We start from the raw sequence: 25741 nt of genomic DNA, 5'->3' as shown, positions 1-25741 counted from the left end.
CAAGTGTTTATTGAACTATAACCTAAATTGTCCATATAAATGGAATGCGTATGAATGACTCTGGCAAACAAATGCTAGCAGAGTATCATGTGTCAGAGAACCAAATAGAATATGGGCTGACCTGCTTCCCGTAAGAGAAATTCCTCTAAGTCGCTCTAGAAGCCTTGCCTGTGCCTGTATTACAGTACCAGGAAGTCGATCGTTTCTAAGAAATCTCATCCCTTCAGCTCTGCTGCTGGCAGTTCCACCATAATTATTGTTGGGTGTCCCAGATATCATGGCAGCATCATTATCTAACCAAACTGATTCATGTTCCTGAGTATGCCAGAAATCAAACTAAGTTGTCATTTCAACAGAATATCTCAATAATTCTGATCTAATCAAAGAAACTTGTCTGCCATTTCATAAGAACTTCAACAATGTATTATTTGTTGGAAAGTCTAAGTTACTGTAGCTTGTATTCTGAAAATAAAAGTGCCTTAACCTACAAGAGAGTTGATATTTATGTGATTATTAAAGAGGGATATGGGTTCTTGTGCAGTCAGGGGAGACTATGGATATTGTTGATTTTTGATTATTGGCATGCTTAATACAGGAAGAGACTCAACTACCCTGGAGAGGTTTTCTTTTCTTTTCATTTTTGGAAGAAGACCAGGAAAGTCTTTTCAGCTTCTCTGACGTCCATACAAATTTTGGTTGGAAACCTTTCAGTTGGATTACACTGCCTCTGGCTTCAGGAAGAGGTTGACCATTTGGATAAACTTGGCACTGCTGTGACAAACTTAAGACAGACTTAAGCACTATGACCCAATATCTTCTTTGCTACATTTAAGCCATCAAATGTCATATCAACATAATCTAGAAGCTCGGGGACAGACTGTACTAGGGCAGAAAGAAGGAACCTTGTATTGTATCCAAGGATTCATGTCCCAACAATACATGTTCTATTCTGGACAGGTGTAAGATACTAGTTCTATCTTGAATCCGGATGTCCCATGGGTGTAAGACACCGGTTCTTTCTTAAAAGATATCCTAACCATCCCAATTAGTACTCATAGGATGGATTAGGATGGTTGCTTCCCGGCACTTGGGATGACTTCACATCCCATGACGCAATATTTCCCCTTTTTTTTCTTGTTATTCTTGTTCTTAATGCTTCTCAATCTATATCCCTATCCATCCTGCTACTGTAGGCACCTAGGAGCAGACTGGGACAAGCCTTGATAACGAGATTTAGACTATCCCTTGTATTTCTGCCTTACAGATGGATTAAGTTCCCTATATCAATGAATACTTTCTTTACCAAGATCTTGGACTCTTCCAAGTCTCAATTGAATCATATAAGGTTGTTTCTCAATTACATGAACTTAAGTGCCATAACTAGTCAGATAGGATAGTTTATCAATCAAATAGTACGTGTCTCTATTTCCCAAAGTAACTTTCTCTTGGAATTTGGCACAATCACATGGTGCTCATTCAAGCTGAGGGTTGGTTTAAACTCAAATATTGGCTAAGTTAATCATTATGGATGTTAGGACTTGGCAAATGTTCCAAATTTGCAGCATATTCACAGTATTATCATGAGAAGCTGATTGGAACATCTGCATCTATGAACTGGAATACTATTGCTAAATTTAGTTCTCAGCATATCAGCAGAAGCTCCTGTCTATCTAAGTTAGGAATGGACAATCAATATTAAAAGCCTTTCTTCATCATTCAACCATAAGGTGGAATTGCTCGATACTTTTATTAACCTCCCTTATAAATGAATCAAGAAACAATGGCATCTGATGATTGAAAGAGTAGACAAAAAGATTAATGGAATCTGGAACTCTCTTCAGAAGGCAGACCATACTTGTTTAACTTTAGATCCTGTTCCTGTATATATGTATCTTTATCATGTTTTCTTTCCTTCTGCCTCCATCAGTCACTAATACAGTAAAGTAGAAGAAGCTTCTTATGTGATAAGGGAACAATGAAGGAGCTACCATCTAGTGCCATGGAAAAGCATTTGCAAAAGCCTCAGGCAGGGAAGCCTGAGGTTCAACATGTCAGAAACAAGTAATTTGCTCTTTCAGATAATAGCACAGAAAACTTGATGAGGGAAATAATGCATTGTGGAAAATGCTTGAACTTTTCAACAACAGATATCAGCAGACAAAGGTACTATAGAATATCAGTATTAAAAGATGGCATTTGCATGCATGGCTAGCTGGAGGATAAACAAGGAGGTCATTTCTACATTGGATGATGACTCATTTAGACAATGACAATTTCTAATTTGATACTATAAATGCCCATGAAAGAAATCAAAAATTAATAAGAACTAATAATAGGTGGATGCATAATTGTGGAATTATATATGTCGAATACGAAAGATGTTGTATCAAACAATTTTACAAATTTTTTAACTTTAAAAATGGGTAGGCATCGCACTGTCCCTGAATACTCAATACAAATACTAAACATTCTTGCCTCATTTTGGTATCAGCAAAAAAACAAAAAACTCTTGCCAAATATTTTAATAAAGCACAAGCAATGTGTTCCATTGTTGAATAAGGATAGAATCCATCAAATTGAGAGACTCAATCGGTCAATCCCAATTAGATTAATGGACTGAAAGACTTCACACTGAGATTGAATGACTGCTAGCACAACAGTGGCTGTTGTGAGATCAACCTTAAGAGGATACGGGCAATATGATGGAGCCCACCATTCGATTATTGAAGTTGACCTTTCATCTCATCTAAGATTGATTGAAAAGATAAATGGCCCTCAGAAGAAGTCCGAAGTGTGGGAGCTTTAAGCCAAGAGTTCACCAAGTCTCTCTTTAAGTTCAGAGTAGGAAGCTGGCACTGCTGGAGTCTAGTGTACAGGAGAGTTTTTGCAAGGATACAATCCACCAACAGTGATGAGTAGCGCATGAAGTTTGAAAACTGCAAATATGGCAATTTTCATCCTAATGTATCTTAAAAAATTGGGTGTACATGGATTACAAAAAGAGTTTTATTGTATGATAAAAATTTTCACTCAATATAGACATTGAAAATATTCAATCTTTTACAATGTTAATTAATTAATTAATTAGAATGATCATCTGGCATTTGTTATGCATGTGGAGAGCATACGACAATAAATTTTGAAGGGTCAAAATTGTAACTGAAACAGAAACGCTTTTGAAAGTTGAAAGTCATTAAAGATGTCGAAGGAGCTTGCGAATTCCTCTTGTATCCATACTTGTCTGTGCAATATAAAAGCTTAAAACAAATAGCATACGACAATATTGACCTCGATATCCATCCCGAAAAAAGCCTACTAAACAATCTGAAGCATCAGACAAAATGAGTGCATGATCTGTTATTAAACAATCATTGTATGCATAACTAAAGATATACAAACAAAATCCAGTTTCCAGTTTCGATTATAAATGAAAAATCTTTGACTTCTAGAAGCAATTCTTGGATAATTTGATGGTGAAGACCTCATGGTATCGTCAATTGGAAGAATTGAACACAACATGTACAAAAATTGTTCCATAATTTATCCCTTAAGATTTTACCTTCATATACGTTATACTTACCATTTGGGAAGCGCGGTGGTGGCTGGGATGCCGGGCCGGGGGAGCCCCAGCGTTGAAGCGGCGGGAAGAATCGCAGCCATCTCCGCGGCGGTGGGGCCGGTCGCGATGCCCGTGGCGGCGGCGGGGATGGCGGAGGCTGGTGTCTCGGTCCGATGAGGGGAGAAGCCCGAGCGCTGGCTCCGGCTCCGAGCTCCGGCCCAAGCGAAACCTCCGGTTATAGAACAGCTCCGCAGCGCTCGTCATGAAATAGATCCCAATTCTTTTCTCTTCTTCGTCTCTCTTGTTCTCAGCTGGTTAATTTATATTTCATTACAAGAAGAATGGGAGGCGGAGGAGGAGAAGGTAATGAAACGCTTGGGATGTTTTTTCCCAGGAAAGTGCGAAGGAAGCTGCAGTCGAAGACTTTTGACGTGGTGCCGAAGCTTCAGCGAAGGGTCTTTTGATGAACTAACTAATACGAACCGTCAACTCAATCTAAACCTAATTTTTAGCTAATCAAATCTGACTTAACCCAACCCGACCTAATATATAAATAAATAATTCATATTTATATTTTATATAGATTATTTATATATTTGTAATTTTAGCTTGTTAAAGTTTCTGATAATGCACAATTGAAATTTATGAATGATTGAGATCTCAATTCAACAAATATCAATCCAAAAATAATTGTCTCAAACATGATCCCATCTAATTGACATCGTCTAGCCCAACTCAACCCATTAATCTAGCCTAATTAGCTAACCTGATCCAACCTGAAGTAAAAGACAAGATGAGGTTGGATTGAATTAAACATAACCCAACCCAAGAGCAACTCGAGTTGAGTTGTTAGGATTGAGTGATATGATATTAGGTTAGGTTAGAGTTTGCTCTCAACCCAATCCAACCCACCTAAGCTGCAATCTTAAGTTCAATAATACTTGGAAGAGGCTTGCATTCAGCTTGACTTGAAATTAAGCTTGTTCATGTGTAGATGAACCATCCTTGATCTTGTAATTCAGGCTTGGAATTCACTTCAAGCTGAGGTTGATCAAACCTACACTTGAACTGGCTAGGCTTGATTGCAGCCCTAAAGGGATGATTATAAATTCATGGTCCAAAGGTTTGGATAAGAATGATTGGTGGCATGCTCTGAAGAGTGAATTCGTAGCATGTCTATAGTCTCTTTGTTGCTGCTCAAGGCATCCCCTCCTACTCCCTGCAAGGTATATCCATTTCATCATCAACAGGCACCATGCACAAAGTTACAACTATTTCAACCCCCCACCCACACAAATCAAACAATTCAAGCAAATGGCAATCCAAGGACCTATGCAGAAGAGAAGCTAAAGAAAGACATCTAGACTTTGTAAAACAAGTCACAAATATCACACATATTTAAATGAAAACAAAAGCAACATCTAGACTTTGTAAAACAAGTCACAAATACCACACATATTTAAATGAAAACAAAAGCCCAGTAAAATGTTTCTGACATGAATTACATGCCAAGCAAAAACTTGTTTACCTCTTCAGCACGAAACCATCAGTTTCATACCAAGAATCATTGAACATACCAACAATTAGGCCACTTGACAGTTTTGTTGGAACAAATAGCATGCTCAGAAGAAACAAAGCATACAATAAACGTTGCTGGTGAAAATTTTGGTTCTATTCTATTCTATTGGCTGAAATAATGTTAGGAGTACAAACAAGCTGTCCTATCAGAAAATACAAAAGGAAATATACATCAGATGTAAGCCAAGAAATCAAACTAATCCTCATGGTAGTTGATGATGCACTTCCTTTGTGTAATGGTACATTCATCAACAATCAATGTCAAGTTTAAAAAATTGAATTGTTTTTCAACAGGCTCTGGTTTCAGTCACCTTTGTGTGAAACCACATCATCCACCCTTATGTGGTAACTTTCAATGTCCGAGTTACAGAAAGAGTGCACTTTCTGGGATCTGAGAACATTAAAGAAGGTAGCATTCTCACAACAACATTAAAATACAATCAACTGGATCAACAGCTTCGAAGGAGGTAGCAGCATGCCATCAGATTAAGCAAATTAAACAGCACCTGTCTGACAAATGTGCCCTCTGAACTGGGATAATCAAACTCCAACTTGCCTTCCCCAATACCATCTTTCTTTGGATAGCCTATTGTTACTCCTGGAAGTAGCTAAATAGCAGGGAACCATGGGAAAGAGCAAACCTTGAGATGGATGTCAAGATCCCAAATCTTCAGAAAGGTACAGAAGTAACAGAACACTACGTTCAATCTGGTATCTTTTCTTGCCTTTTAGCAAAAGACCACACCAACAACTTGACTGTCTCAAACAAGTGCTTTTCCCGCATCAGATGTCATTCATCCATTGAACCCACTACAGTTCTTTGAAACACAGCAACATGCTGCTGGCTGTCTCACAAGCATTTCTCCATTGAAAGCTCAGGTGGCCAGTTGCTCCTGCAGTTCAATTCAAGTCTCAAACCAACAGTTTCTAACAAATGCACTACCAACCATTAAGGCTGCCAAAAGTAAAATAGATAGCACCCTCTCTTTGCATGAGCAGAATTTAAGCATTTTTAAAAAAAATATCAAACAAAGAAATTAAGATACATGAATGCACTTGTAATGTGAAATTCAATGCGCATGCATGCCTTCAAGATTACCTGCTGCGACAGATGCACTCATGCCTTTTCTTTTATCTTTTTGAATAATAACGCTTCATCTAATGCGAGTCTGTATGGACTGTTAGAATGCCAACTACTTTGTCTGTGAGATATCTCCCACATGCATAAGACAGACTTTAGAAGGCAGGTGGATGAAGAAATTGGAACCCCACAATCCCAGGACTTCCAAGATACTAGAAATTATTATTGCAAATAAGTTGTCATCCAGAATCGGTACTGGCAGCTAACAGCCCCAATCACTCTACTCTATCTTTTCATTAACCTTTTCCATACAGTAACATCTGCCCATGTGAGAGATCTCATGTGGACATGAGGTTGGGCCCTGTTAGGACCCTTAACCACAATAACCATGGGATAACTTCAAGTGAAATGTAGAAACGAGTAGGCCAGAGGACATAGATGTGGAAGGGATTAGTTGAGACCACTGATCTCAAAAGCCTAATAGAGATCGGTCTTTTAGACAGATTCTGATGCCTCAGAAGTCTCAAGATATTGATTTAATAGCCTTTCAGATCATACCACTTGTCCCTAGCTTAGCCCTCTCTTCTCAGCCAGCTCCAACTCAGATGGAGGATAGGCATAGATTCAACAACATAGAATCCAAAGAACCAAATGAGTATTGGCGAATACCATACCGAAAAGTACTACCATGCCAAGGCCTCACAATCAAGATATGCATGTCTTCCATGCTTGAGGCTGTTTCTCAATATATTCAGGTAATATTTCTCCAAATTGCAATTAACAGACCAAAAACAATATACATCAATGCACCTGATCATACTAGATCCAAACCTCATGAATTTGTAACTTGTGTGAAATATGATCTTAAAGGTTATTATGTGGATCTAAATGTGTTTTCTAGAGCTATTAAAGTTTGGTGTGTGTGGTTTAACTGATATTCATTAGTAAAAATACGGTTTACAATATTTTATTTCTTTATTAGATTCAAACAATTTATTAAGGATTGAGAACATTTTCATCACTATAAAACTAACAATGACAGTTTATCTATGGAGGAAATATAACTTCCTATCATATCCATGTCAATGTTTGTTAACAAACTTGTGCAACTTTTCTTGCCACATGCAAGGCAGTCGCTTGACAAGGCAAAGCACCAAGATTAAGTTAATGACAAAATATTCAAATTCTTGACTGGTAATAATTACTCAATTTAAATTTTAGTTTTGCAAACAACCATCTTATGTATGACAATTACTGGCCAGATAACAAACGGAAAAGAATATAGCATGGGGACACTATATAGGGCATGCAGTTATAGAAAAACCAACCAACCCAATCGATTAATCACAACATATAATTTCCCGGAGTAGCCAGATATCATTGAAAAGATTGCTCATCCATTTGCAGAATATATGTGCAGTGGACATGGGTACAAGTTACAAATATACATGTAAGTACCTTATCAGCTGTTAAAGTAGCAAATTTGTCTCCACACCCATACACCAATGAAAAATTTCCACTAGCTCCTTTAAGTAGCACAAAATGCAAATATTGCTGCATGAATGAGTTAAATGGTAAGGCTTTTGTCCAAAGCATAAACTCTATCACTTGGAATAAAGAAATTCAAGAAACTAATATCATAGAAAGGTTAGAATTATTATTTATTTCTGTAATAAAATTGTTGCTGTTTATTTGACATGATGCTCATTCTTGGCTGGGACGATTGACTCAAAGACAATATGGAAAATAAAAGATGTCTCAATAGCGACACAACTTGCTAACTCTGCAATGCTGATCTTCAAGATAAAATTATCAATGTCATACAGACATGCAACATTTTTCAACATATGGTATTTTGTTTAATTTCATATCAATGAATATAGAGCATCACATGTGGTATTTTACTGAATAAACATATACCGAATAAGACCATGGGCATTTCCCGATAAGCTAATAAACAGATCTGACATAATTTTACTATTAACAAAGGTTCAAGCAAAAATAATAGCAAATTTCAAGATGTGTTTGCCTTTATTCAATTCTTGAAATTAATATGCCCATTGAAATAAATCATCTATTGGTATCCCTGTCCTCAAAGCATCCATAGGAGAAAGTTTCAGATTCCAAAATCAAAGTGGCATTCCCACCATATTATCAAAAAAAAAAGCTCGATTAAAGTTGAAATACATATAATTATGTTCCAGCCCTATTTCAGCTTGTTTTTGACACAACTGAAAACATATAGCCTCAAGCATATAGCTTGGATTTCATTAAAAATGTATTTAAAAAAAAAAAACTAATTACATATGCATACTACAGCTTGTTACTCTTGCAACTAATGACTTAAAATATTTAAACAGTTAGAAAGTAAGCATTATTTTGATGTGTCAAGCTTTTTAATTCATTTACCAGCATTAATAGTTTTCATTATGATGTCATCAGTACTTTCACAACTTATTGTTCCAAAGTTCTAAAGTATCATGCATTTTAATAAATTTATCGATGTTACTTTATAAATCATTGATTACCACTTCAGAGTATAAAAGAAAAGCAAAGAATAAAAAATTGTTAAGCCTTTAAATTTTTTCCATCCTGTTGTGTTAACTGTTGTGTTATCTTTTATACTTAGCATCTTCTCCTCATTTCTTCCCTTTTCTCTTAAGCTTAAAGCTTCTGGTCATAGCCCATACATTGACATATCTTGAACCAAAGCTCGATCAATGATTCTTTTTAACCAATATTTTGAACCTCAATCAGATTTCATCGCACTGGGGAAAAAATGAAAAGCTTCCCATGAAAATAATATCCTGCATTTAAGGAATCAGGTGGAATTTAAGCATGTTTTCTAAACCTAAATCCTAATTGGGTTTTTAATTTGTAAAGGAATTTAATGGATGGTTGTCATCTCATTAAGCAGTTAAATATGATTAATTGTGTGAATTCTTGCTTTATAATGTATTCATCACAAATTTGAAATTATGCGTCTCATATGTTTTGGAGCTATAATAGTGTCGCCTTTATCTGTATTCCAGTGGTGCTCTTAAATCGACCCTAGACTCTAGAATCTAGACTAAAAGTTCTTTTCCATGTGTTCTTCTTGTCCCAGAAAATTTAGCCTATCTTGCACTGGCTGCAAGGGATTCTGTTTCGTTTTTCAGTTTTTTGTAGTTTCTATGTGAATGAACTATGATATTCTACATAATGCATAAAACAAGTTCGTTATGGTTTTGCATTAAAAACAAAGAGAGAGATGTATAATTGCAACAAGCAACTCGTATGGAATTGATTTATCAGGTTCTGAAGATGTAAAGATGCCCTCTGAATAGTTAATTTTTCAAATTCACTATATATCTGTGATTTACCTACAATATCCCTTGGTTTACTATAAATGGATCTGCTTTCAGGTCTTGAAAAGTTCTGATTGCTTATGCTCCAAGCTATTCCTCATATCTCATTCTTTCATTTCTGCTACCGACAACCGTTTACAGCAAATATCAGCATTTAACAGAAGATAAAAAATTATTTCTAGCTGCTCGTTATCAATGAGCAAACCAATTTGTTTTATTATTTTCTTTCCCAAATAATGGCCCACTTCCCTCTTGGTCTGATTGTCATGGCCAAATCAAATGTTTCATTGAAAATTTAAAAACAGTCTAAACATGGACATGTTGCCTCTTGATCCCTTTTCTTTTCATTTTTCCACCATATCCCGGTTGCTAAGAATGATCATGCTCAGTGTGTAGGATCGATTATTCGTAAGGAATGAGCGATTGAAGAGGATGTTATATAAAAGAACAAAGCAGTTTGGATAAAATGGAAAAGCGCAGCTGGGATATGACCCTACAATGCCTACCAACTTGAAGGAAAAAAATTATAAGACAGCCATACGACCAGCTATGTTTTATAATACAGAATGCTAGGCAGTTAGAAAGCAACATCTGCACAAGATGAGTGTGGTTGAAATGAGAATGTTGAGATGGATATGTGGATAATGCAAGAAAAGACAAAATAAAAAAAATAAAGTCATTTGTAAAAAGGTAGAGGAGACGCCAATTGAAGACAAATTGAGAGAATGATAACTCAGATGGGATGTATGACGTAGGTTCAAGGGTGTACCAGTACAAAGGAGTGACTTCATTTATGTAGAAGGAAAGATGGGTAGAGGTGAACCAAAAATCACATGAGATTGAACAAGAAAAGGCTTGATATCTTTACAACTTTCAAGAAGTATGGCCCTAAATAGAGCAGAATAGAGAAAAAGGATTCATATAGCCAACCCTAACGACCCTATAGAACACTAGTCCATATCATTTTAATTCATAACCAGTATTGGAAAGGCAACCCCTAACAAGGCAAATAGGCAAGATTTACCATCTAGGCAAAGAGTGCTCGTATGCTTAATTATATTTTTTTATGTATGTTGATTCAAACTCAACATATCAGTTGTATAAAAAAAACATAGACCTAAACTAACTAAATATAAATACTTCAGCATAAAAACCAAGTTGTGTACTATATATGATAGACATAAATTTTGTATAATAAACGCATATCATTTATACTAATGAGGTGTAGACATACTTATGATTTATTTAATAACAAAATCCACACATGCAACATATGTGAATATGTAACTTTTCTTTCATATATTTGTACTTAATACATAATTCACATATATCCTGACATAGTAAAGTACACATACTTGATATATATATATATATATATATATATATATATATAGAGAGAGAGAGAGAGAGAGGCTAGAATTAGGTCGACTGGATTTAGACTCAGATCCGATTAGGTCAAAACTCTATAATGATGGTCCTACATCAATGATCCAAGCCATTAAATGCGATCTACAACCTCAAAGTTGCTTGCACACAAAAATTATATGATTTGAGACCCCTAGCCTATACATCAAATAGTCAAAAATTGGACAGCCTAAATAAAATTGAATTAGATGTATTTTTTGATCACTTGATGCAGAGGCTAGGGGTCTTTAAATCATATAATTTTTTGTGTGCAAATAGTTTTGAGATAATAGATCACATCTAATGACTTGGATCATTGATATAGGACCTCCATTATTCAATTTTAATCTGATTAAATCTGAGCCCAAATCCGATCGATCTTATCCAAGTCTACCCCTACACACACACACAACCCCCATTTACAAGTTGCAATAATGTGATTAATCTATGTATGTGTCCCATAAAGTGGAATGTCTGATTCATTTAAAAGTTGCATGTAGAACCTACCCCAGTTCGACCGCAAAAGTTGACAAGGTAAGACCAACAAGGTCGAATGTAGATCATAGATAACCCAAATGAATCCTATATTAGAAGTATAGACATCATGTTTGCATATTAAATATGACAGTATTAAGATATTCAACAACTCAACATCATGAGTGCTACTTGCTTTGCTCATTTCTCATTGAATGTTTAACACATAACAGATTTATCTTATATATACTCATGTCGCTCTTCATAGAAATGAATGGTAGAAGGAATGCTTACTTGTTATGGCTATGGCCTTTTTCATAACAAATTCACTTGCTCTATCTCATGCTTTTGTGGTTCTAAACCTACAAGTTACAAGGTTTCTACCACCTATAGAATATCTTCTTCTTTATTTTATTTTCCATTTTAATTAGTATCCTTTTTTATCTTATCCTCCTCCTCCTTTCCCTTTTCAGTTTTCTCCTTACCATTCCTCTTCTCTTTCTGTCTTTACTTCTTCCCAAGACACAATGCATCCACTAGGATTGCAAAGGAACATCTTGCCTCCAGCTCAGCTCAATAATGGTTTATTTCATCTCTGCTCAGCAAAAAAAGGAGGAAGCCTTAACATCTTTTACTGCCTAGGTCATGAATGAGACAAGCTAGAACACCTTGGACTTCCAAAAATCAATAGCAGCTAGCTTAAGTAAATGAAAAAGCTTATTCAAGATCAGTTCACATGACAAATGAACCAAGCTTAAGCCAACATATTCAAGCTTAACTCAAGTTCAGCTCGAACTCAATTACCCTTTTCTATATAACAAGCCAACTCTGAGCAACTACCATCGAGCTCAGCTCGGCTTGTTTGCACCAAAGGTACTTCGGGAATCAAACTGTCTAAAACCACTTGCCCCCGGGCCACAATCCAAATTTTCATCCATAGAATATAGTTGTTTGACAAGCAACGGAATAAGCTCATTGATATATGTTTTCCGTTATCCATGAACAACTTGAAGGGGATTGAATTTCTTTCATATGTTTTTGTTTTCAAAATTTTGTTTTGCTTTAAAAAAAATATTTTGCTTTTACAATTGAAAATGACTAAAGAAAACAAAGTTTTATGTCCACTTTCTTTTCTTTTTCTCTTTTTCTGAACATATTGCCATTGTTTGAAATCTGACCTAGGTCCAGAAATATTTGACATCACAAAGAGCACAAAGTATACAAGATGTCCTCAAACAATCAAAAACACTTTTTTCACCTTATAAAGTTGAAAAGGTAATCAGAGGCCACCAACAATATAATCGCACCAATGATAAAAAAAGAAATTTAAAGGAACTAACCAATCAATAAGACAGCAAGAATTGCCCAAAGAATAATCTGAATAGGCCGACCATACTGAATTTGATACTGAGACCTTTGAAGTTGTCTTTGAAGAGCTCCAACCCACCCATCAAGCTGCTTATCACATTTCTCCTCTTCACAATTGCTAAGGCAACTTTTACTTCTCTCATAGCAACCATTAAATTCCTTGAATAATAGACAAGGAAATAAGAACTATAATGAATGGACAAAAGACATTAAGACAAGCAGAAATTCTAACCTGATGATTTTGTAAGGGGATCGAGTCTGTCGCATCATGCTGGTGCCTTGCTTTCCACTTCCTGAACCCATTTTTGTACCATTTCATTCTAGATGTTGATTCTAAAGCACCAGTTAACACAGAGAAGGTAAGTATCCTTGGAGGGGGGGCATTAGGTCGATCATCAGATGATCTCTCGGAAGTATCCTCGCCCTCACTGGGAACCAAAATCTTCCATGCCCCGATATCAGCACTGGCGCTTGCTGCCCTCCGAGGCCCGGGCACCCTCTCCTCCCTCGTTTCCCATGAATACGATTCATTTGAGTTGCAAGAATTCTTCGAGCTGCCAACAGAAGGCTCTCCATTCATTTTCATCATACCGTTCCTATTATCAAGGTCACCAACAGATGGAATCATCAATGACTCCTCTCTTTCTAAGACAGGGCAGGATAGGAATCGAGCAAGCTCGTCTCGTTCTCGCTCATCCAATCGGACCCAGCTCAGTGCAGCCTCGCCCGCCTCGATGTTAGATTCCTTCAAAGCATTCTCCATCACTGATATCCGATTTCCAATTGCTGCCAGGAATTGGCTGTGCCGAGCTCTTGTATCTTCCCCCGCCAAACAGGCATCATCATTCGACCTGACCGCCCGCTCCAATTCCTCGAGCTGAGAATTTGAGTAAGGTCAAAGTTCCATTTTCGAACAATTCCATCCACGAAAAATACCCAGGAACCGATTAAAAGAGAGATTTTTTTGAAGAGAAAATGGGATCAAAATCCCATTTTGAACGATTCTTTCCATAAAAATCCCGAGAAACGAATCGAAGTCAGAGATTTTGGGAGAAAAACAATGGGAACCAAAAATCACCTGCCATTTTGCGGTGCCGAGGGCTGTGTGAAGCTCTCTGTGGAGCTCGACGGAGGCGCATTCGCTTCTTCCTGGGAGCTTCGACGCCTGTTTCCTCTCTTGGATCCACTGCCTATAAATCGATTCCAACCTACAAAGCGGAGAAGCAACAAAAAACGCTAGAATCCTCCAAAATCTAAAAGACTACGAACGAGAAGAGGAACGAGAAAACCCTCAATGATCCCGTACCTATCGGCGGCTTCCTGGACCTCCTCGGCGGCGGAGAAGAAAGGATCTTTCTCCCATCGATCAAAGCTCGTGGCCATCCGAAGAAACCCCCCTCGAAATCGAAAGGAAACACGACACAGGTTCGAGATTCCAGAAGAAATGGAAACCAAACCCTAGAATCGGAGTTGGGCGGCGACCCTCTTGCTAATTTAAGAGGGAGAAGGGGGCGACTAGTTTTACGGGATTGTTAATTAGTTGCTCGGATGCGATCAGGGCCGTCGGATTAGATCAGATTCTCCGGCGGCGGGTGCGGCTCGTCGCGGGCGGCGGGGGCACTCTGGAGAAGGGTGGGCGGATTTGGACGGAAATGGTTGAAGCTGCAATGCGGGAAATAATAAATATGAGAATCATAAATATTCGATTAAATGCTCTTAAATAAGTGTAGCCTTCCTTGATATACTCGTGAAAGATGAGAAACTATTCATGTCACACGCGGAAACCGTGTCTTAATATAATTACACTGCTTTTTTCTTTCTTTTTTTCTTTTTTCTTTTTTTTTTTTCTGGTCAAGGGCCCCTTAGGATTGGATGGGATAGCTGACTTATTTGTATGGTATGATATGTTTGAAGTAATGATTGTCATATAATAATTATTTTTTAAAATAATTATTATAATATTATTATGATCCGTATATAATTTTTATTAAAATATTTAGTTTTAAATAGCACTAATTGCTTTTAAATATTTTTAGCATTAGGATACGCTAGTTGGCCAACATTTTTGTTATATATATTGAGAAAAAATTTCATGTTTGAATATAGAGAGATATACCCTCAACCCTATTTTTGAAGTATAATGGTTGATATTTATATTTGACTGATACATTTTACTTTAAATAATATTATTTGTCTTTGAATATTCTAAGAATTGGGATATGCTAGTTGGCCATCGTTTTGGTTGTACATATTGAGAAGAAATTTCATGTTTAAATATAAGAAGATAATATCCTCACCCCTATTTTTAAAGTATACTCATTGATATTTATATTACTTATTTTTTTTATCATAATAAAAATTTTAAGAGAGTGCAATCTTATCTCTAAAATCCTACTCTTTCATCTCCACTTTCATGCGTATTATCTTTACAAAATAATAATTATAATAATATAAAAATTTAAAAATTTAAAAATATATATCAAACGTCTATTTTGAACAATCATTCTATCCATAAACAAAGACATAACTACCAACAATATTGTCGAAGTAACGATGCTTATCTTTTGACAAGAGTTGCAAACAAGAGAAAAAATATTTATAATATTTATAATTATTGTATCAATTATTATTTATTCTAAAATGTCCTATGAAAAGTGTCATTATGATGAGATGCTGATGCCATCGAAATCTTAGGCTTCACTCTGGAAAGAAATTCTATAAAAATATTGCCTGTACCTAGAAATGAACTCTGTATTGCTTGAGGAAATTGAATCATCCACCAACATTTTCACTATAATTATTTTTTTATTCCAGAAAACCATTTTATTCTCGTAATAGGATAGTACAGAGCATGGACTCGTGTGTCACGAGGACGCAGGTTCACACATTAAGAAGTGGATGGTCAAAGATATCGCCGGTTGAAGGATCCGAAGCCGGCTTCTCAACACCTTCGAAGCTTCTCAGCCAATACGTTTGTCCGAAGGAGGAAGCACCTCGCGGAACATCCTCCATCACCCATTCATGTCCTTTCGGATAATAAATCCCGGTCGTTGGATGTGGGACCCACCACGACGAATCATCCACCCTCCCGCATCGCTCCTTCCCTGGTTCCTTCCGTTCTCTCCCACGTGCGACCTCTTGGCTGAGGCTGGTGTGAATTGATCGCCTGTGTTTCACCTCCCTTGAAAATGGAAGAAAATTTTACCAACAAAAAAGAAAAAAAAAAAAAGGGAAGAAAAGCATGATGTGTGTTCGGCTGTTGTGTGAAGCACAAGCATGCATTAACTTTGTTGCAAAATGAGTGAAGTTGGGGTAGATCCACATCTGGTAAAGGTATGAACCATATCCAAAGTATGTGACGAAGAGAAATATTCTGTGCACCGTGGATGGTGCAGCTCGCACATGCCATCTCTGATGATTGACTCATATGTAAAGCCAGATACATTATGAAAAAAAAAAAAAAAAAATTCATCGATTCCATATAGAAATCAATCATTGCAGACGGTGACATAAGATCTAGATCCATATGGAAGAGTTCACTCTAGTCTGAAGAGTTTTGGCTCTCACTTACCGGTGCTAGGAAAAATTACCGACAACTAAACTATCTATCAAAATCTATCGATATTTTTTAAAAGCATCGGAAGTTAACAACGTGGATAAGCATCAGCAAATCTAACCTTGGATTTTATGATGTGTTTCAGATGAACGTCAGCAGGTATCTCCATTAGATATGATGGTTAATTTCTAAGTAGGATGGATATGAATTCATGAAAATAAACCTGATTTGATTAGCTATGATCAAAGAAGAACCAAATTTCAGGCCTCTTGGTCCCGATCTAAGATCATCTAATTTATACATCAAGCCAAGGTCTAAAATTTTAAATTTGGAGATAGAATGGATTAGGTCTGAGTCAAGCTGGACCTAGGCCTTTGTTAACCCACTTGTGGCTCTATGAATGGGAGACAAGCTTCAATTCCATGCAACACGTATGAACTAGGCTTGCTAGCTTGAGGAGTGCAAAAGAAGTTTAGCTTTCCGTATTATGAGGTATTGTTAAACATTCCATTCTGCATGCCTTTCAATCTAGGATTGTGATAGTATATTGATTAAAGTTATATGAAAAACACTGTACGTTTTTGACATACAGATGATCTATCTTAAGAATGGGTCCTCTATGTAACCTTTTAGTGGGCTCGAAGGTCATGCTAGCTGGATTGTTCATGGCATGCATGTATTGGTTCTCAAAAATATAGCTAGACTAACTCACGAAATATATATGTAAATAGAGATGGCAATAGATAGGATTTGAGTCGGATACTATACTATCCATTTTCAAAAATTCAAATTTAATACACTATATCTAAATCCTATCCAATATCTGATCAGATAAGAAAAGAGATATCCATCTTCTTACCTAATGAATTCGAGGATATCCACGAATAACCCATTTTTCCATACCCAATTCATATCCACCCCATATCCATCTCAAATCCAAAAAAAATAAACAACAAAAATAATTTTATACATATTATCAACCAAAACAGAATTATCAATTAAATATAGAACATAATTTATAAGTTCAAATTTATATAAATCAAATATAAAAATAAAATTATAATTCAACATAGAATGTATAAACAATCAAAATAATTTTATGCATATTATCAATCAAAATAAAATTATCAAAATAAAATTATAAATATATATATTCGGATACCGATTCGGATATTATCAATATCTGTAGGTTTAGATCGGATTCGGATTCGAATTTGGATAGAAAACAGCACTATCCATATCTTATCTATATCCATGTTACAGTTTTCAGATTTTATTCAAATCTGAATCTAAATTTGATCAAATTTTATTTTTTAAATTTGATCAAATTTAAATAAAATATGTATCATCGGATTGGATTGATTTTACTATCTGGATACATAAATTAATAATATTTTATTTCTATTCTTTTACGAGGCTAATAGAAATAATAAGAAAAAAAAAAGCCAACTAATCGTCGTGCTTAAAACAAAATAATACTAGAACAATTTCATGTTTTCTTCCCTCCTCCTGAGATAAAAAGCATTATGTGCTTATAGAAAAAGATGTCCGGTTACATGTTCGCCATTTGTCACAGTATTTGTCTTTTCTACTGAGCTTTAAAGAACAATTAATTCCATATTCTTTGCATTTGGATACAACGTACACCTTTTTTTGGCTAAAAATGCAACGTACACCTTTTGCAGACAGCATCGATGCTAGCAACATCAGTCCACGAAAACCAAATATCTTATAGCTAGCATAACTTTTCCCATCATCATGACTGAACAGGGATTAAGAAAAAAAAAAATACTGGAAATATATTGTGGGAATAAAGAAATAATGATGACAATCACACTCACTCAACCTGTTGCTGCCCTTTCTCTAGTTTGAAGCTGAGCCAAAAGTTTTGAATGAGCAGTTCCATTAAGAGATGTCTTCATTTGGGATAGATAAACTGAGTGATGGATGGCAGACTTTGAGATTTATATACATGCCAAGCATGGTTTCAGTAAGGTGGCTAAAGTTATAAACAAAAGTGATATAAGACACAGATGTCAGAGTTTGTTCTGCAACATAACAACTATATCAACAGAGTCGAAAAAGCAGCAGCATCTGATGGTGCCATTTATGGTCTAACCCTATATAGTGTGTCTTGAGGTGGAAATAATTATGTCAATATCCTTGCTTATCACAATATTTGATCGTCACTTGAGACCATGAGTAGATTTAGATACAATGCAAATGGACTATAGAGGACCACAGAACTTTATAGAAACATGGAAACCAACCGAGCAAGAACAAACTCTTTTAAAAAGAATGAGAGAGAAGAGAAAACAAGAAAGAAATGTTCAACCTCTTGGTGCAATCCAAAATAGGGAGCATAACTGCACTAGCTAGTCCAAACACCATGTTCTAAAAAAAATTGCAGATAAAGATCATAAACTGATTAATTAATCAATTCTAACCTTAAACAAGCTTGGAGGTAATGAAAGACTGTTTTAAAAGGAAAAATTTTTGAAACAATGAGAGTCATTATACCGGATAAGTGCAGTCGGTCTCGCAAGCATCGGTCTACTCATAATGAGAACCAAATGGAACTTGAATTCTCAGGTCTTGAACTCTAGTAGTATTGAGCTGCTTTCGATCAATTGAAAACTCTATGTTCTAACCCCCACCCAAATTTATAGGATTACCTCGAACTCAATCCCTCTTGGGCATACTTTAACTTGTATCCCAGGAAAAAGAATCTCCGAATTTTCCAATCAAGGTGGCACTAAATGATTGGTACAAGGTGTTAGATCAGTTTAGTATGCCGACCTCCTCCAATGCTAGCTCTTGACACCAACCTTTTTGTGGTGAGGGAATCAGTTCTCTGAGACTATTGAGTACCACTATGTTCTGATTAACGTACAGAACCAGTTTCATATCTTCCACAGGGCAGAGCTAAAGGAGCCTCCTTTTCTCCTCCTAAATCTTTGCTCAGGTACTTTGAAGCGTTCAATTTTAATGGATTGTAGCCATCATGCAGATTAACTGTAGAGTGGGACCGAGTGAGAATATAATGCATTATGGAAAGCATTCGACCTTATATTCCATCCACATTATTCCCTATTATATTTTTCAAAGGGGCTTTCACTTTGAGATAAGGGAATGTTTTGGCAGTCTTTGATAACCTGCAAGGAATTTTTCCTATCAAGGGCAAAAGTCTTGGCAAAATGATGCCACTCTTGTCAAATATGCTAATGGCCTTCCTTTTTTTTTCTGACAAGCAATGGCCTTCTTGCTTCGTATTGAAGCTTTGAGAATAATTTAGTTGATGGTTGAGACAATTTTCTCAGTGAGCAATGGCCTTGTCATTTTAGTCCAAAAAGAGCATCATTATATTAAGATCCTTTTGACATAATTAGTGCAGTTTAAACTTGGGACAATCACTCATTTAAAAAACTCTCTCTCCCTCTCTCTCAAACTACGGTCCTAGAACAAATAAATGGGCAAAACTAAGAAAGCCTCCTAAAACACTGGACCACCACAATCAGCCACATACAAAGTCATTCAATCTACTACACCATTTGCGTCTTGGAAGACATGTTTGACAATTCATGAAGTAAAATTCACTATGATTATTCTTTCAGATTTCATATTGGGAATTCAGCTCAATGATATGTCATGTAATTTATAACATGAATCCTAAAGCAAGTTCATGCAATCTCTTAAAACAAAGAGCTTCGATCCATGTGAACTCAGGTTCGTTTAGAGTTTGGATTTTGGGATTGGAAGGAGGTGGGAATTAATAGGTACTTCCAACCAAGTAAATTAAAGAATCCTGACCTTTGTTTGAGATAAGGCAGTGTACTTTCTTAAACTTCTTTTAGACTACTCATTTTACTAAAAGTCATTGGTAAACAGTGGACAGGGGATAATTAATACTTTTTTCCTCCTTAACAACATGTGTTATCATGTATTTAATGCTTTTCCCTCTTAACAACATGTGCTACGATGTATTTAATATATCTTAATTAATAAATTATCCCTTGTTCATTGTGAACCAGGTCCAACCCATAATTTCTTCTCATTTCACGGCATTGCCTTGATTTCCAGGTGAGCAACCTGGTCCACATTGCACTTCATAATGGATCTGGAGCTACGGTCCACATGACTTGCAGAAGGAGTAGTAGGATGTAGGTAAGGGGGTATGTGGATTGGTTAGACATAGTTTTGATCCAATTTAGACCCAAAACATGCATGAACTTAAGAACCAAGATTTTTCGAACATAAGAACCAAGATTTTTCAGACTAAGATAGACCTCCAGTCAGGCTATATATATGTGGATCTTACAAAATGAGTCATCGATTAAACAATCATGAAAAATAAGGCCCAATGTGGGCAAAATTGAGTAAAGAAGAAATTACTTATAAATTTCAGTTATTACTGAAAGGTGATGGGTTGGAATCAGGGGCTAACTGACAATGAGCTGGGGTTTATTTTTGAGGAGAGGTCCTGGTTTAATACTAGAAAGTACCATTAAGTCGGCACATTGTCATGTTTTTAGCAAAAAAAACCACCAAAACTCATAAAACTACTGCACAGAGAATTGCTGATCAGAAAAAACTCAATAGACAGTGTTGCAAAAAGTTTAACAGTAATATTTATATTTTAATTCAAAAAAGTTAACATGAAGTAGGATTTTTTTGGAAGCAATTATTTTTGTCTCTATATATGCAAAGTATTTTTAGAGACAAATATTACTTTGCCACCATAAAAGTTGTTGCTAAGATGATATTTTCTCATGGTAAATTTATTATTATTATTGTCGATTATCATTAATATTTTTATTGTTATTATTATTATTAAATATGAACTTTAAAACTTATATCATCTAAACATGTACCGGCTCTCTGAAAGACAAAGTTGGCATTTAATTGGCTCCGAATTATTAATAACCTATCCGTATATGATGCTGGAAAACTATGTTTACACTTTGCCGGCAAAGCTAGTGGTGAAATATAAGAGCACCTTATAAGTATGAGGCAATGAATTCTGCACCACATATCAGGCTATATATATAAGACAAAATGTTCAAGGTGAAATTTTCCTCTTTTTCTTTAGAGAAATAAATTGGGGTTCCAAGCTGATACCATAAAAATATGTTTCATTTCCACACACACACACACACACACACACACACACACACATATATATATATATATATATATATATATATATTATAGAGAGATTAGATTACACTGACAAGCTGAATGGCATCGATCACTTTTTGTCATTGTTGTGGTGTACAGAGAGCTTCTTTAGTCCCACATCGGTTATAAGTTAAGAGAGAATATGGTTTATATGAATTGGAACCTTTTCTCCCAATGTGAGGCGTCTTTTAAAGGACAAAACCATAAAGCTTTAAATGATCAAGGCCCATTGAAGCATAAAGATAGTCATGAATCAAAGCGGACAATACCTCACGTATGCGGAGGTGGAGGCATAAGCCAATCATTTGAGCCATTCGACTCCTTGATCCATAAGACAGCCTCCTATTCACACATACTTCCTGTTGACTAGGAGGCTATGTTGCCTAAAGATGGTCATGAGTCAAAGTGGACAATACCTCGCGAATGCGGAGGCGGAGACATAAGCCAACCATCTGAGCCATTCGACCCCTTAACCCATGACTCTACTACACTGCGTATGCGGAGGCGGAGACATAAGCCAACCATCTGAGCCATTCGACTCCTTGATCCATGACTCTGTTACACTCGATACTCAAATCTACTACTGTTCATCAATTCTCGCTCTGACTTAAGTATCAGAAGGTCCCTGCCAGACACAACTCCAATCTGTGAAGATGCTGTTTTGCAGGTATTCATCACCAGCTATAGGCGACAAGGAATTAACTGCAACGGTCATAATTATGCTTTTATCTAAACCAATGACCATGTGAATTGGATCTAAAGATGCACCACATTTATGCTTCTGGCCGGAAAGAATTTTTATATGCTTCGTATGGCGGAGGTTTCTCACTTCTTAAAAATTTAAATCAAACCCACGAGAACAATAACTAATGAGCTAGCTACAATCAGAAACAACATGCACGCAAACAATTTCAATCACAACAATTTTTTTTACGGGCTATTCATGGAGGTTGTCTTCTATAAAGTGTCTAAATTTATAACATCATGTATATATGTTGTCTTATTGCATATTTGTGTATAGATATATGCAATATTCTTGAAGTAACATAGTAAATTTAGCATGTCACGATTTCAAGAGAATCAACAAAATTTTTATTTTTTGGATGACAACAAAACAAAGTTCAAAGGATAAAGTGCATGACTGGTAGCTCTGTATCTGAACTGCCATGCACCAAGATCCGCACCTTTCTCACCTTCCATCCACATCAATTTTGCCTAGCGTACGCGCACTTGGCATGCACATGACCCCACGCCCATTGGCATTTGGCACCATATATCTAGCAGCTTGCAATGTCACTAACACTGATTAATACTCCAGCTCATCGTTCAGCCGGACCACATCACACCTTGGCATGGCTACCTAGTTTCTGGTGCATGGGACTGCACTAAAGTAGCCTCTAAGATGGTCCAAGTTCTCCATAAAGCAAGCTTTCAATCCCCTCAAACAATATGTTCGTGTACAACTCGGTTGCCTGTTTTAGCTGATGTGGCTGGTATCTGTTCTCCTAGAAGCTAGTTTTCCTCTGTTTTCGTTTTCCTTTTGGGGCCTTCAGAGCCCCCCTCTTGTAACAGAAAAAAAAAAGGGAGACAATGGGTGGTGGAGGGGACTAGCAATAATACATCCTCTAATGCCAGATTCTTCTTTATGTAAAGAAGCCCAGCCCCTACTACTCATGCATGCACGTAGCTTGAGCTTTACTCATTCTTCTAAGTTATAGGATTGCCTATATAAATAAATAGGTGTTCTACAGTCATTCTTGCAATCTCATTGTTGAGGTCTTGAGAGAAGATGAGAGGGTGCAACATTGTTTTGTGGGTACTTCTTATGCTATATGTTGGGGTCTTTAGCTATGTAGCTATGGAGGCAAGTGTAGAGAAGGTGTTAGCTCATGAGGATAAGTACTTGGGGAATGGAAACCAACCTTCATATAGAAGCTTGTTGTCAAACGGGGGATATGGTGAAGGTGGCCATGGCTCGGCAGACGGCGCTGGAGTTATGGGTGGTGGGAGTGGATATGGAGAAGGCTATGGTGGAGGAACGGGACATGGTACGGGAGGTGGTGGTGGTGGTGGTGGTGGAGGGGGAGGACATGGCGGTGGCTATGGAGGTGAAGAAGGAGAAGGACTTGGCGCTGGCGGTGGTTATGGTTCCGGAGGAGGTTTTGGTGGTGGAGGTGGTAATGGAGGAGGAGGCGGCTTTGGTGGTGGAGGCGGTGGTGGGTCCGGCTCAGGCTCTAGCTTGGGCCAGGGAGGTGGGTACGGCTCGGGCTTTGGTGGTGGCGGTGGCTATGGAGGAGGCAGTAATGGCGGTGGATATGGCTCCGGTGGTGGAGATGGTGGTGGAGGTGGCTCTGGAGGTGGCGACTTAGGTGGTGGGAGTGGCCATGGCTCAGGATTTGGTGGGGGTGAAGGAATTGGGATTGGAGGTGGGCAAGGAGGTGGTGGAGGCTCGGGCTATGGTTCGGGAGATGGTGGTGGAAAGTAGAGCTCCAATAGAGACCCAATAGAGACATATCTTGAGAATTAGAACAAGGGTTATTGTATCCGAGAGGTTCTATTTGTGTTATTGCAAGAATGTTTATTTTTCCTCCTGTTCGTGGTAACGAATATTGTTAAGTTTGTCTACGTACGTTTGCGTGCAAGTAATAAATCAGATGTTTATGAAATTTCCCCGAGCATGAAGTCACATGTATGGCTGGTAGTTGTATCTTGAACATAAGCCTATTTCTTTTATGGGTTCGGATTGTATCTTTCCCGTAAAAGAATGATTTATCTTCTTTCACGTTGTAAATCATTAGATATGATGAAAGAAGGAAATTAAACTGTTTGAGATATATACAATTATTGATCCAATGGTTGATATGATGAAAAAAGATCGATCATTCTTTTGTGCGAAAGATACAATCTGAACCTACTTGCATTGGTATTTCTGAGTTCATGAGTGCATGCATGACTGGGGCCAAAATTATGAGTACGGTGATGATGTAATCTATCAATAATGCTACTTGCAATGGACTATAGAGTGATATCCAAGGATATTTATTTTCGGAAATGATATTCAAAGGATGTGACATCTATCTTGTTGTTTATGACCTGATAGATCTTCATTGGTGCCAAGCAAGGAATAATAGAAAAATTAAAGAACAAGATTTTCTTCGATATCTATCAAATTTCAAACATCAAACTACCGATCCTAAAGAAAATTGAGTCAACTGGTACTTTAATTGTTTTTCTATGGAATAACTAAAGACAAGTTATGCAAATGAGATTCAAGTAATAGAAAGTTTGGGAGATACTTTAATCTTGCAATCTTGCACCTCAGTTTAATTAACTTTTCTAAATTTAATTAATAATTGCCATTAGTGTCTTGAAGGTGGACTTAGTTGCAATTTATTAAATGTCATAATCTAAGTCATTGGGTTGACATTGGTGAACAATTAGGAATTAAATAAACTCAACAAAAAATCAACGTGTCACTATAAGAATAAGGAGATTTAGCATCACTCTTTAAACAGTAGATATAAAAATTGCCAGTAAAATAGACTTTAGACAGCATTTTTTCGAATTCACCGGGTAAAGTCTTATTTTTCCCAACGATTAGAACAATCGCTAAGAAAAATCTTATTTTTCCCAGCGGTTAGGTCAAACTATTAGAAAAAATCTTATTTTTATTGGTGGTCACTTCACATTTGCTAGAAAAAATTATTTTTACTATCGGTCAAGTCAAACTACTGGGAAAGATCCTATTTTATCCGGCAAGCATCTTAAACTACTAAGAAAGATATACATTTTAGTATAACTGATCTAAAATATCTGTGTGTATCCCTTCCTCCTTCGTGTGATATTTTTTTTCACACCCTTCCTCTTTTGCATGATTTTCTTTTTACACCCTCCCTCTTTCGCATGATTTTTTTTTCAAACACTTGTCATCTCCTTCGCATTCTCGAAGGATTCTCTCAAATCTATCGGTGACTACTACCCTTCTCTCTCTCCCCTTCATGACCTCATAGTAAGTACATGAAAATCCGACGTCCATATAGAATACAAAACTCTGGACTCTGTTCCGCCGTCACACCTCCAAAAAGAATGCTGTCTCGCCTCTCCAAATACTGATGGCTATCATCGACACCATCATTATGATCCATCTGATGGTCAAGAAGCTTCCATCATCTTCGACTCAAAAATAAAAATGATAG

At 36.7% G+C, this 25741-nt stretch overlaps 2 protein-coding genes across 3 annotated transcripts in view; both read right to left on the bottom strand.

Moving 5' to 3' along the window:
* LOC105032507 (probable E3 ubiquitin-protein ligase RHY1A) overlaps positions 1–3953 on the bottom strand; it is a 4608-nt gene extending 655 nt beyond the window's left edge. Inside the window, exons 1-2 of one of the 2 annotated variants that reach the window (XM_010906964.4) lie at positions 3560–3953; positions 122–315 (exon numbers count right to left, since the gene is read on the bottom strand). In XM_010906964.4, the coding sequence (XP_010905266.1) occupies positions 122–315; positions 3560–3823 (458 nt within the window). In that variant the 5' untranslated portion in view covers positions 3824–3953. The remainder of the gene's footprint in view (positions 1–121; positions 316–3559) is intronic. The other variant, XM_010906965.4, reaches the window with a different exon arrangement.
* Positions 3954–5209: 1256 nt separating this feature from the next.
* On the bottom strand, positions 5210–14435 carry LOC105032508 (uncharacterized). Its single transcript, XM_073248113.1, has 6 exons — positions 14118–14435; positions 13890–14019; positions 13044–13688; positions 12784–12970; positions 7677–7772; positions 5210–6030 (listed from the first exon to the last, which is right to left on the bottom strand). The coding sequence occupies exons 1-5, from the start codon at positions 14192–14194 to the stop codon at positions 7747–7749; spliced, it is 1065 nt and encodes a 354-aa protein (XP_073104214.1). The 5' UTR covers positions 14195–14435; the 3' UTR covers positions 5210–6030; positions 7677–7746.
* Positions 14436–25741: the final 11306 nt, after the last annotated feature.

The sequence above is a fragment of the Elaeis guineensis genome, chromosome 13 (assembly GCF_000442705.2).
Source record: "Elaeis guineensis isolate ETL-2024a chromosome 13, EG11, whole genome shotgun sequence".
NCBI lineage: Eukaryota > Viridiplantae > Streptophyta > Magnoliopsida > Arecales > Arecaceae > Elaeis > Elaeis guineensis.
The sequence above is the reverse complement of the archived record's forward strand: the minus strand, read 5'-3'. Positions and strand labels throughout refer to the sequence as shown.

What these genes read in the sequence shown, in the direction of transcription:
- LOC105032508 (XM_073248113.1), bottom strand. Translation starts at nt 14,194, where the DNA reads ATGGCCACGAGCTTTGATCGATGGGAGAAAGATCCTTTCTTCTCCGCC. An exon ending in TCCCCTTACAAAATCATCAG is followed by an intron (nt 12,971 to 13,043) that starts GTTAGAATTTCT and finishes CTATTATTCAAG; the next exon opens with GAATTTAATGGTTGCTATGA. An exon ending in TCTTGCTGTCTTATTGATTG is followed by an intron (nt 7,773 to 12,783) that starts GTTAGTTCCTTT and finishes TCATTCATGCAG; the next exon opens with CAATATTTGCATTTTGTGCT.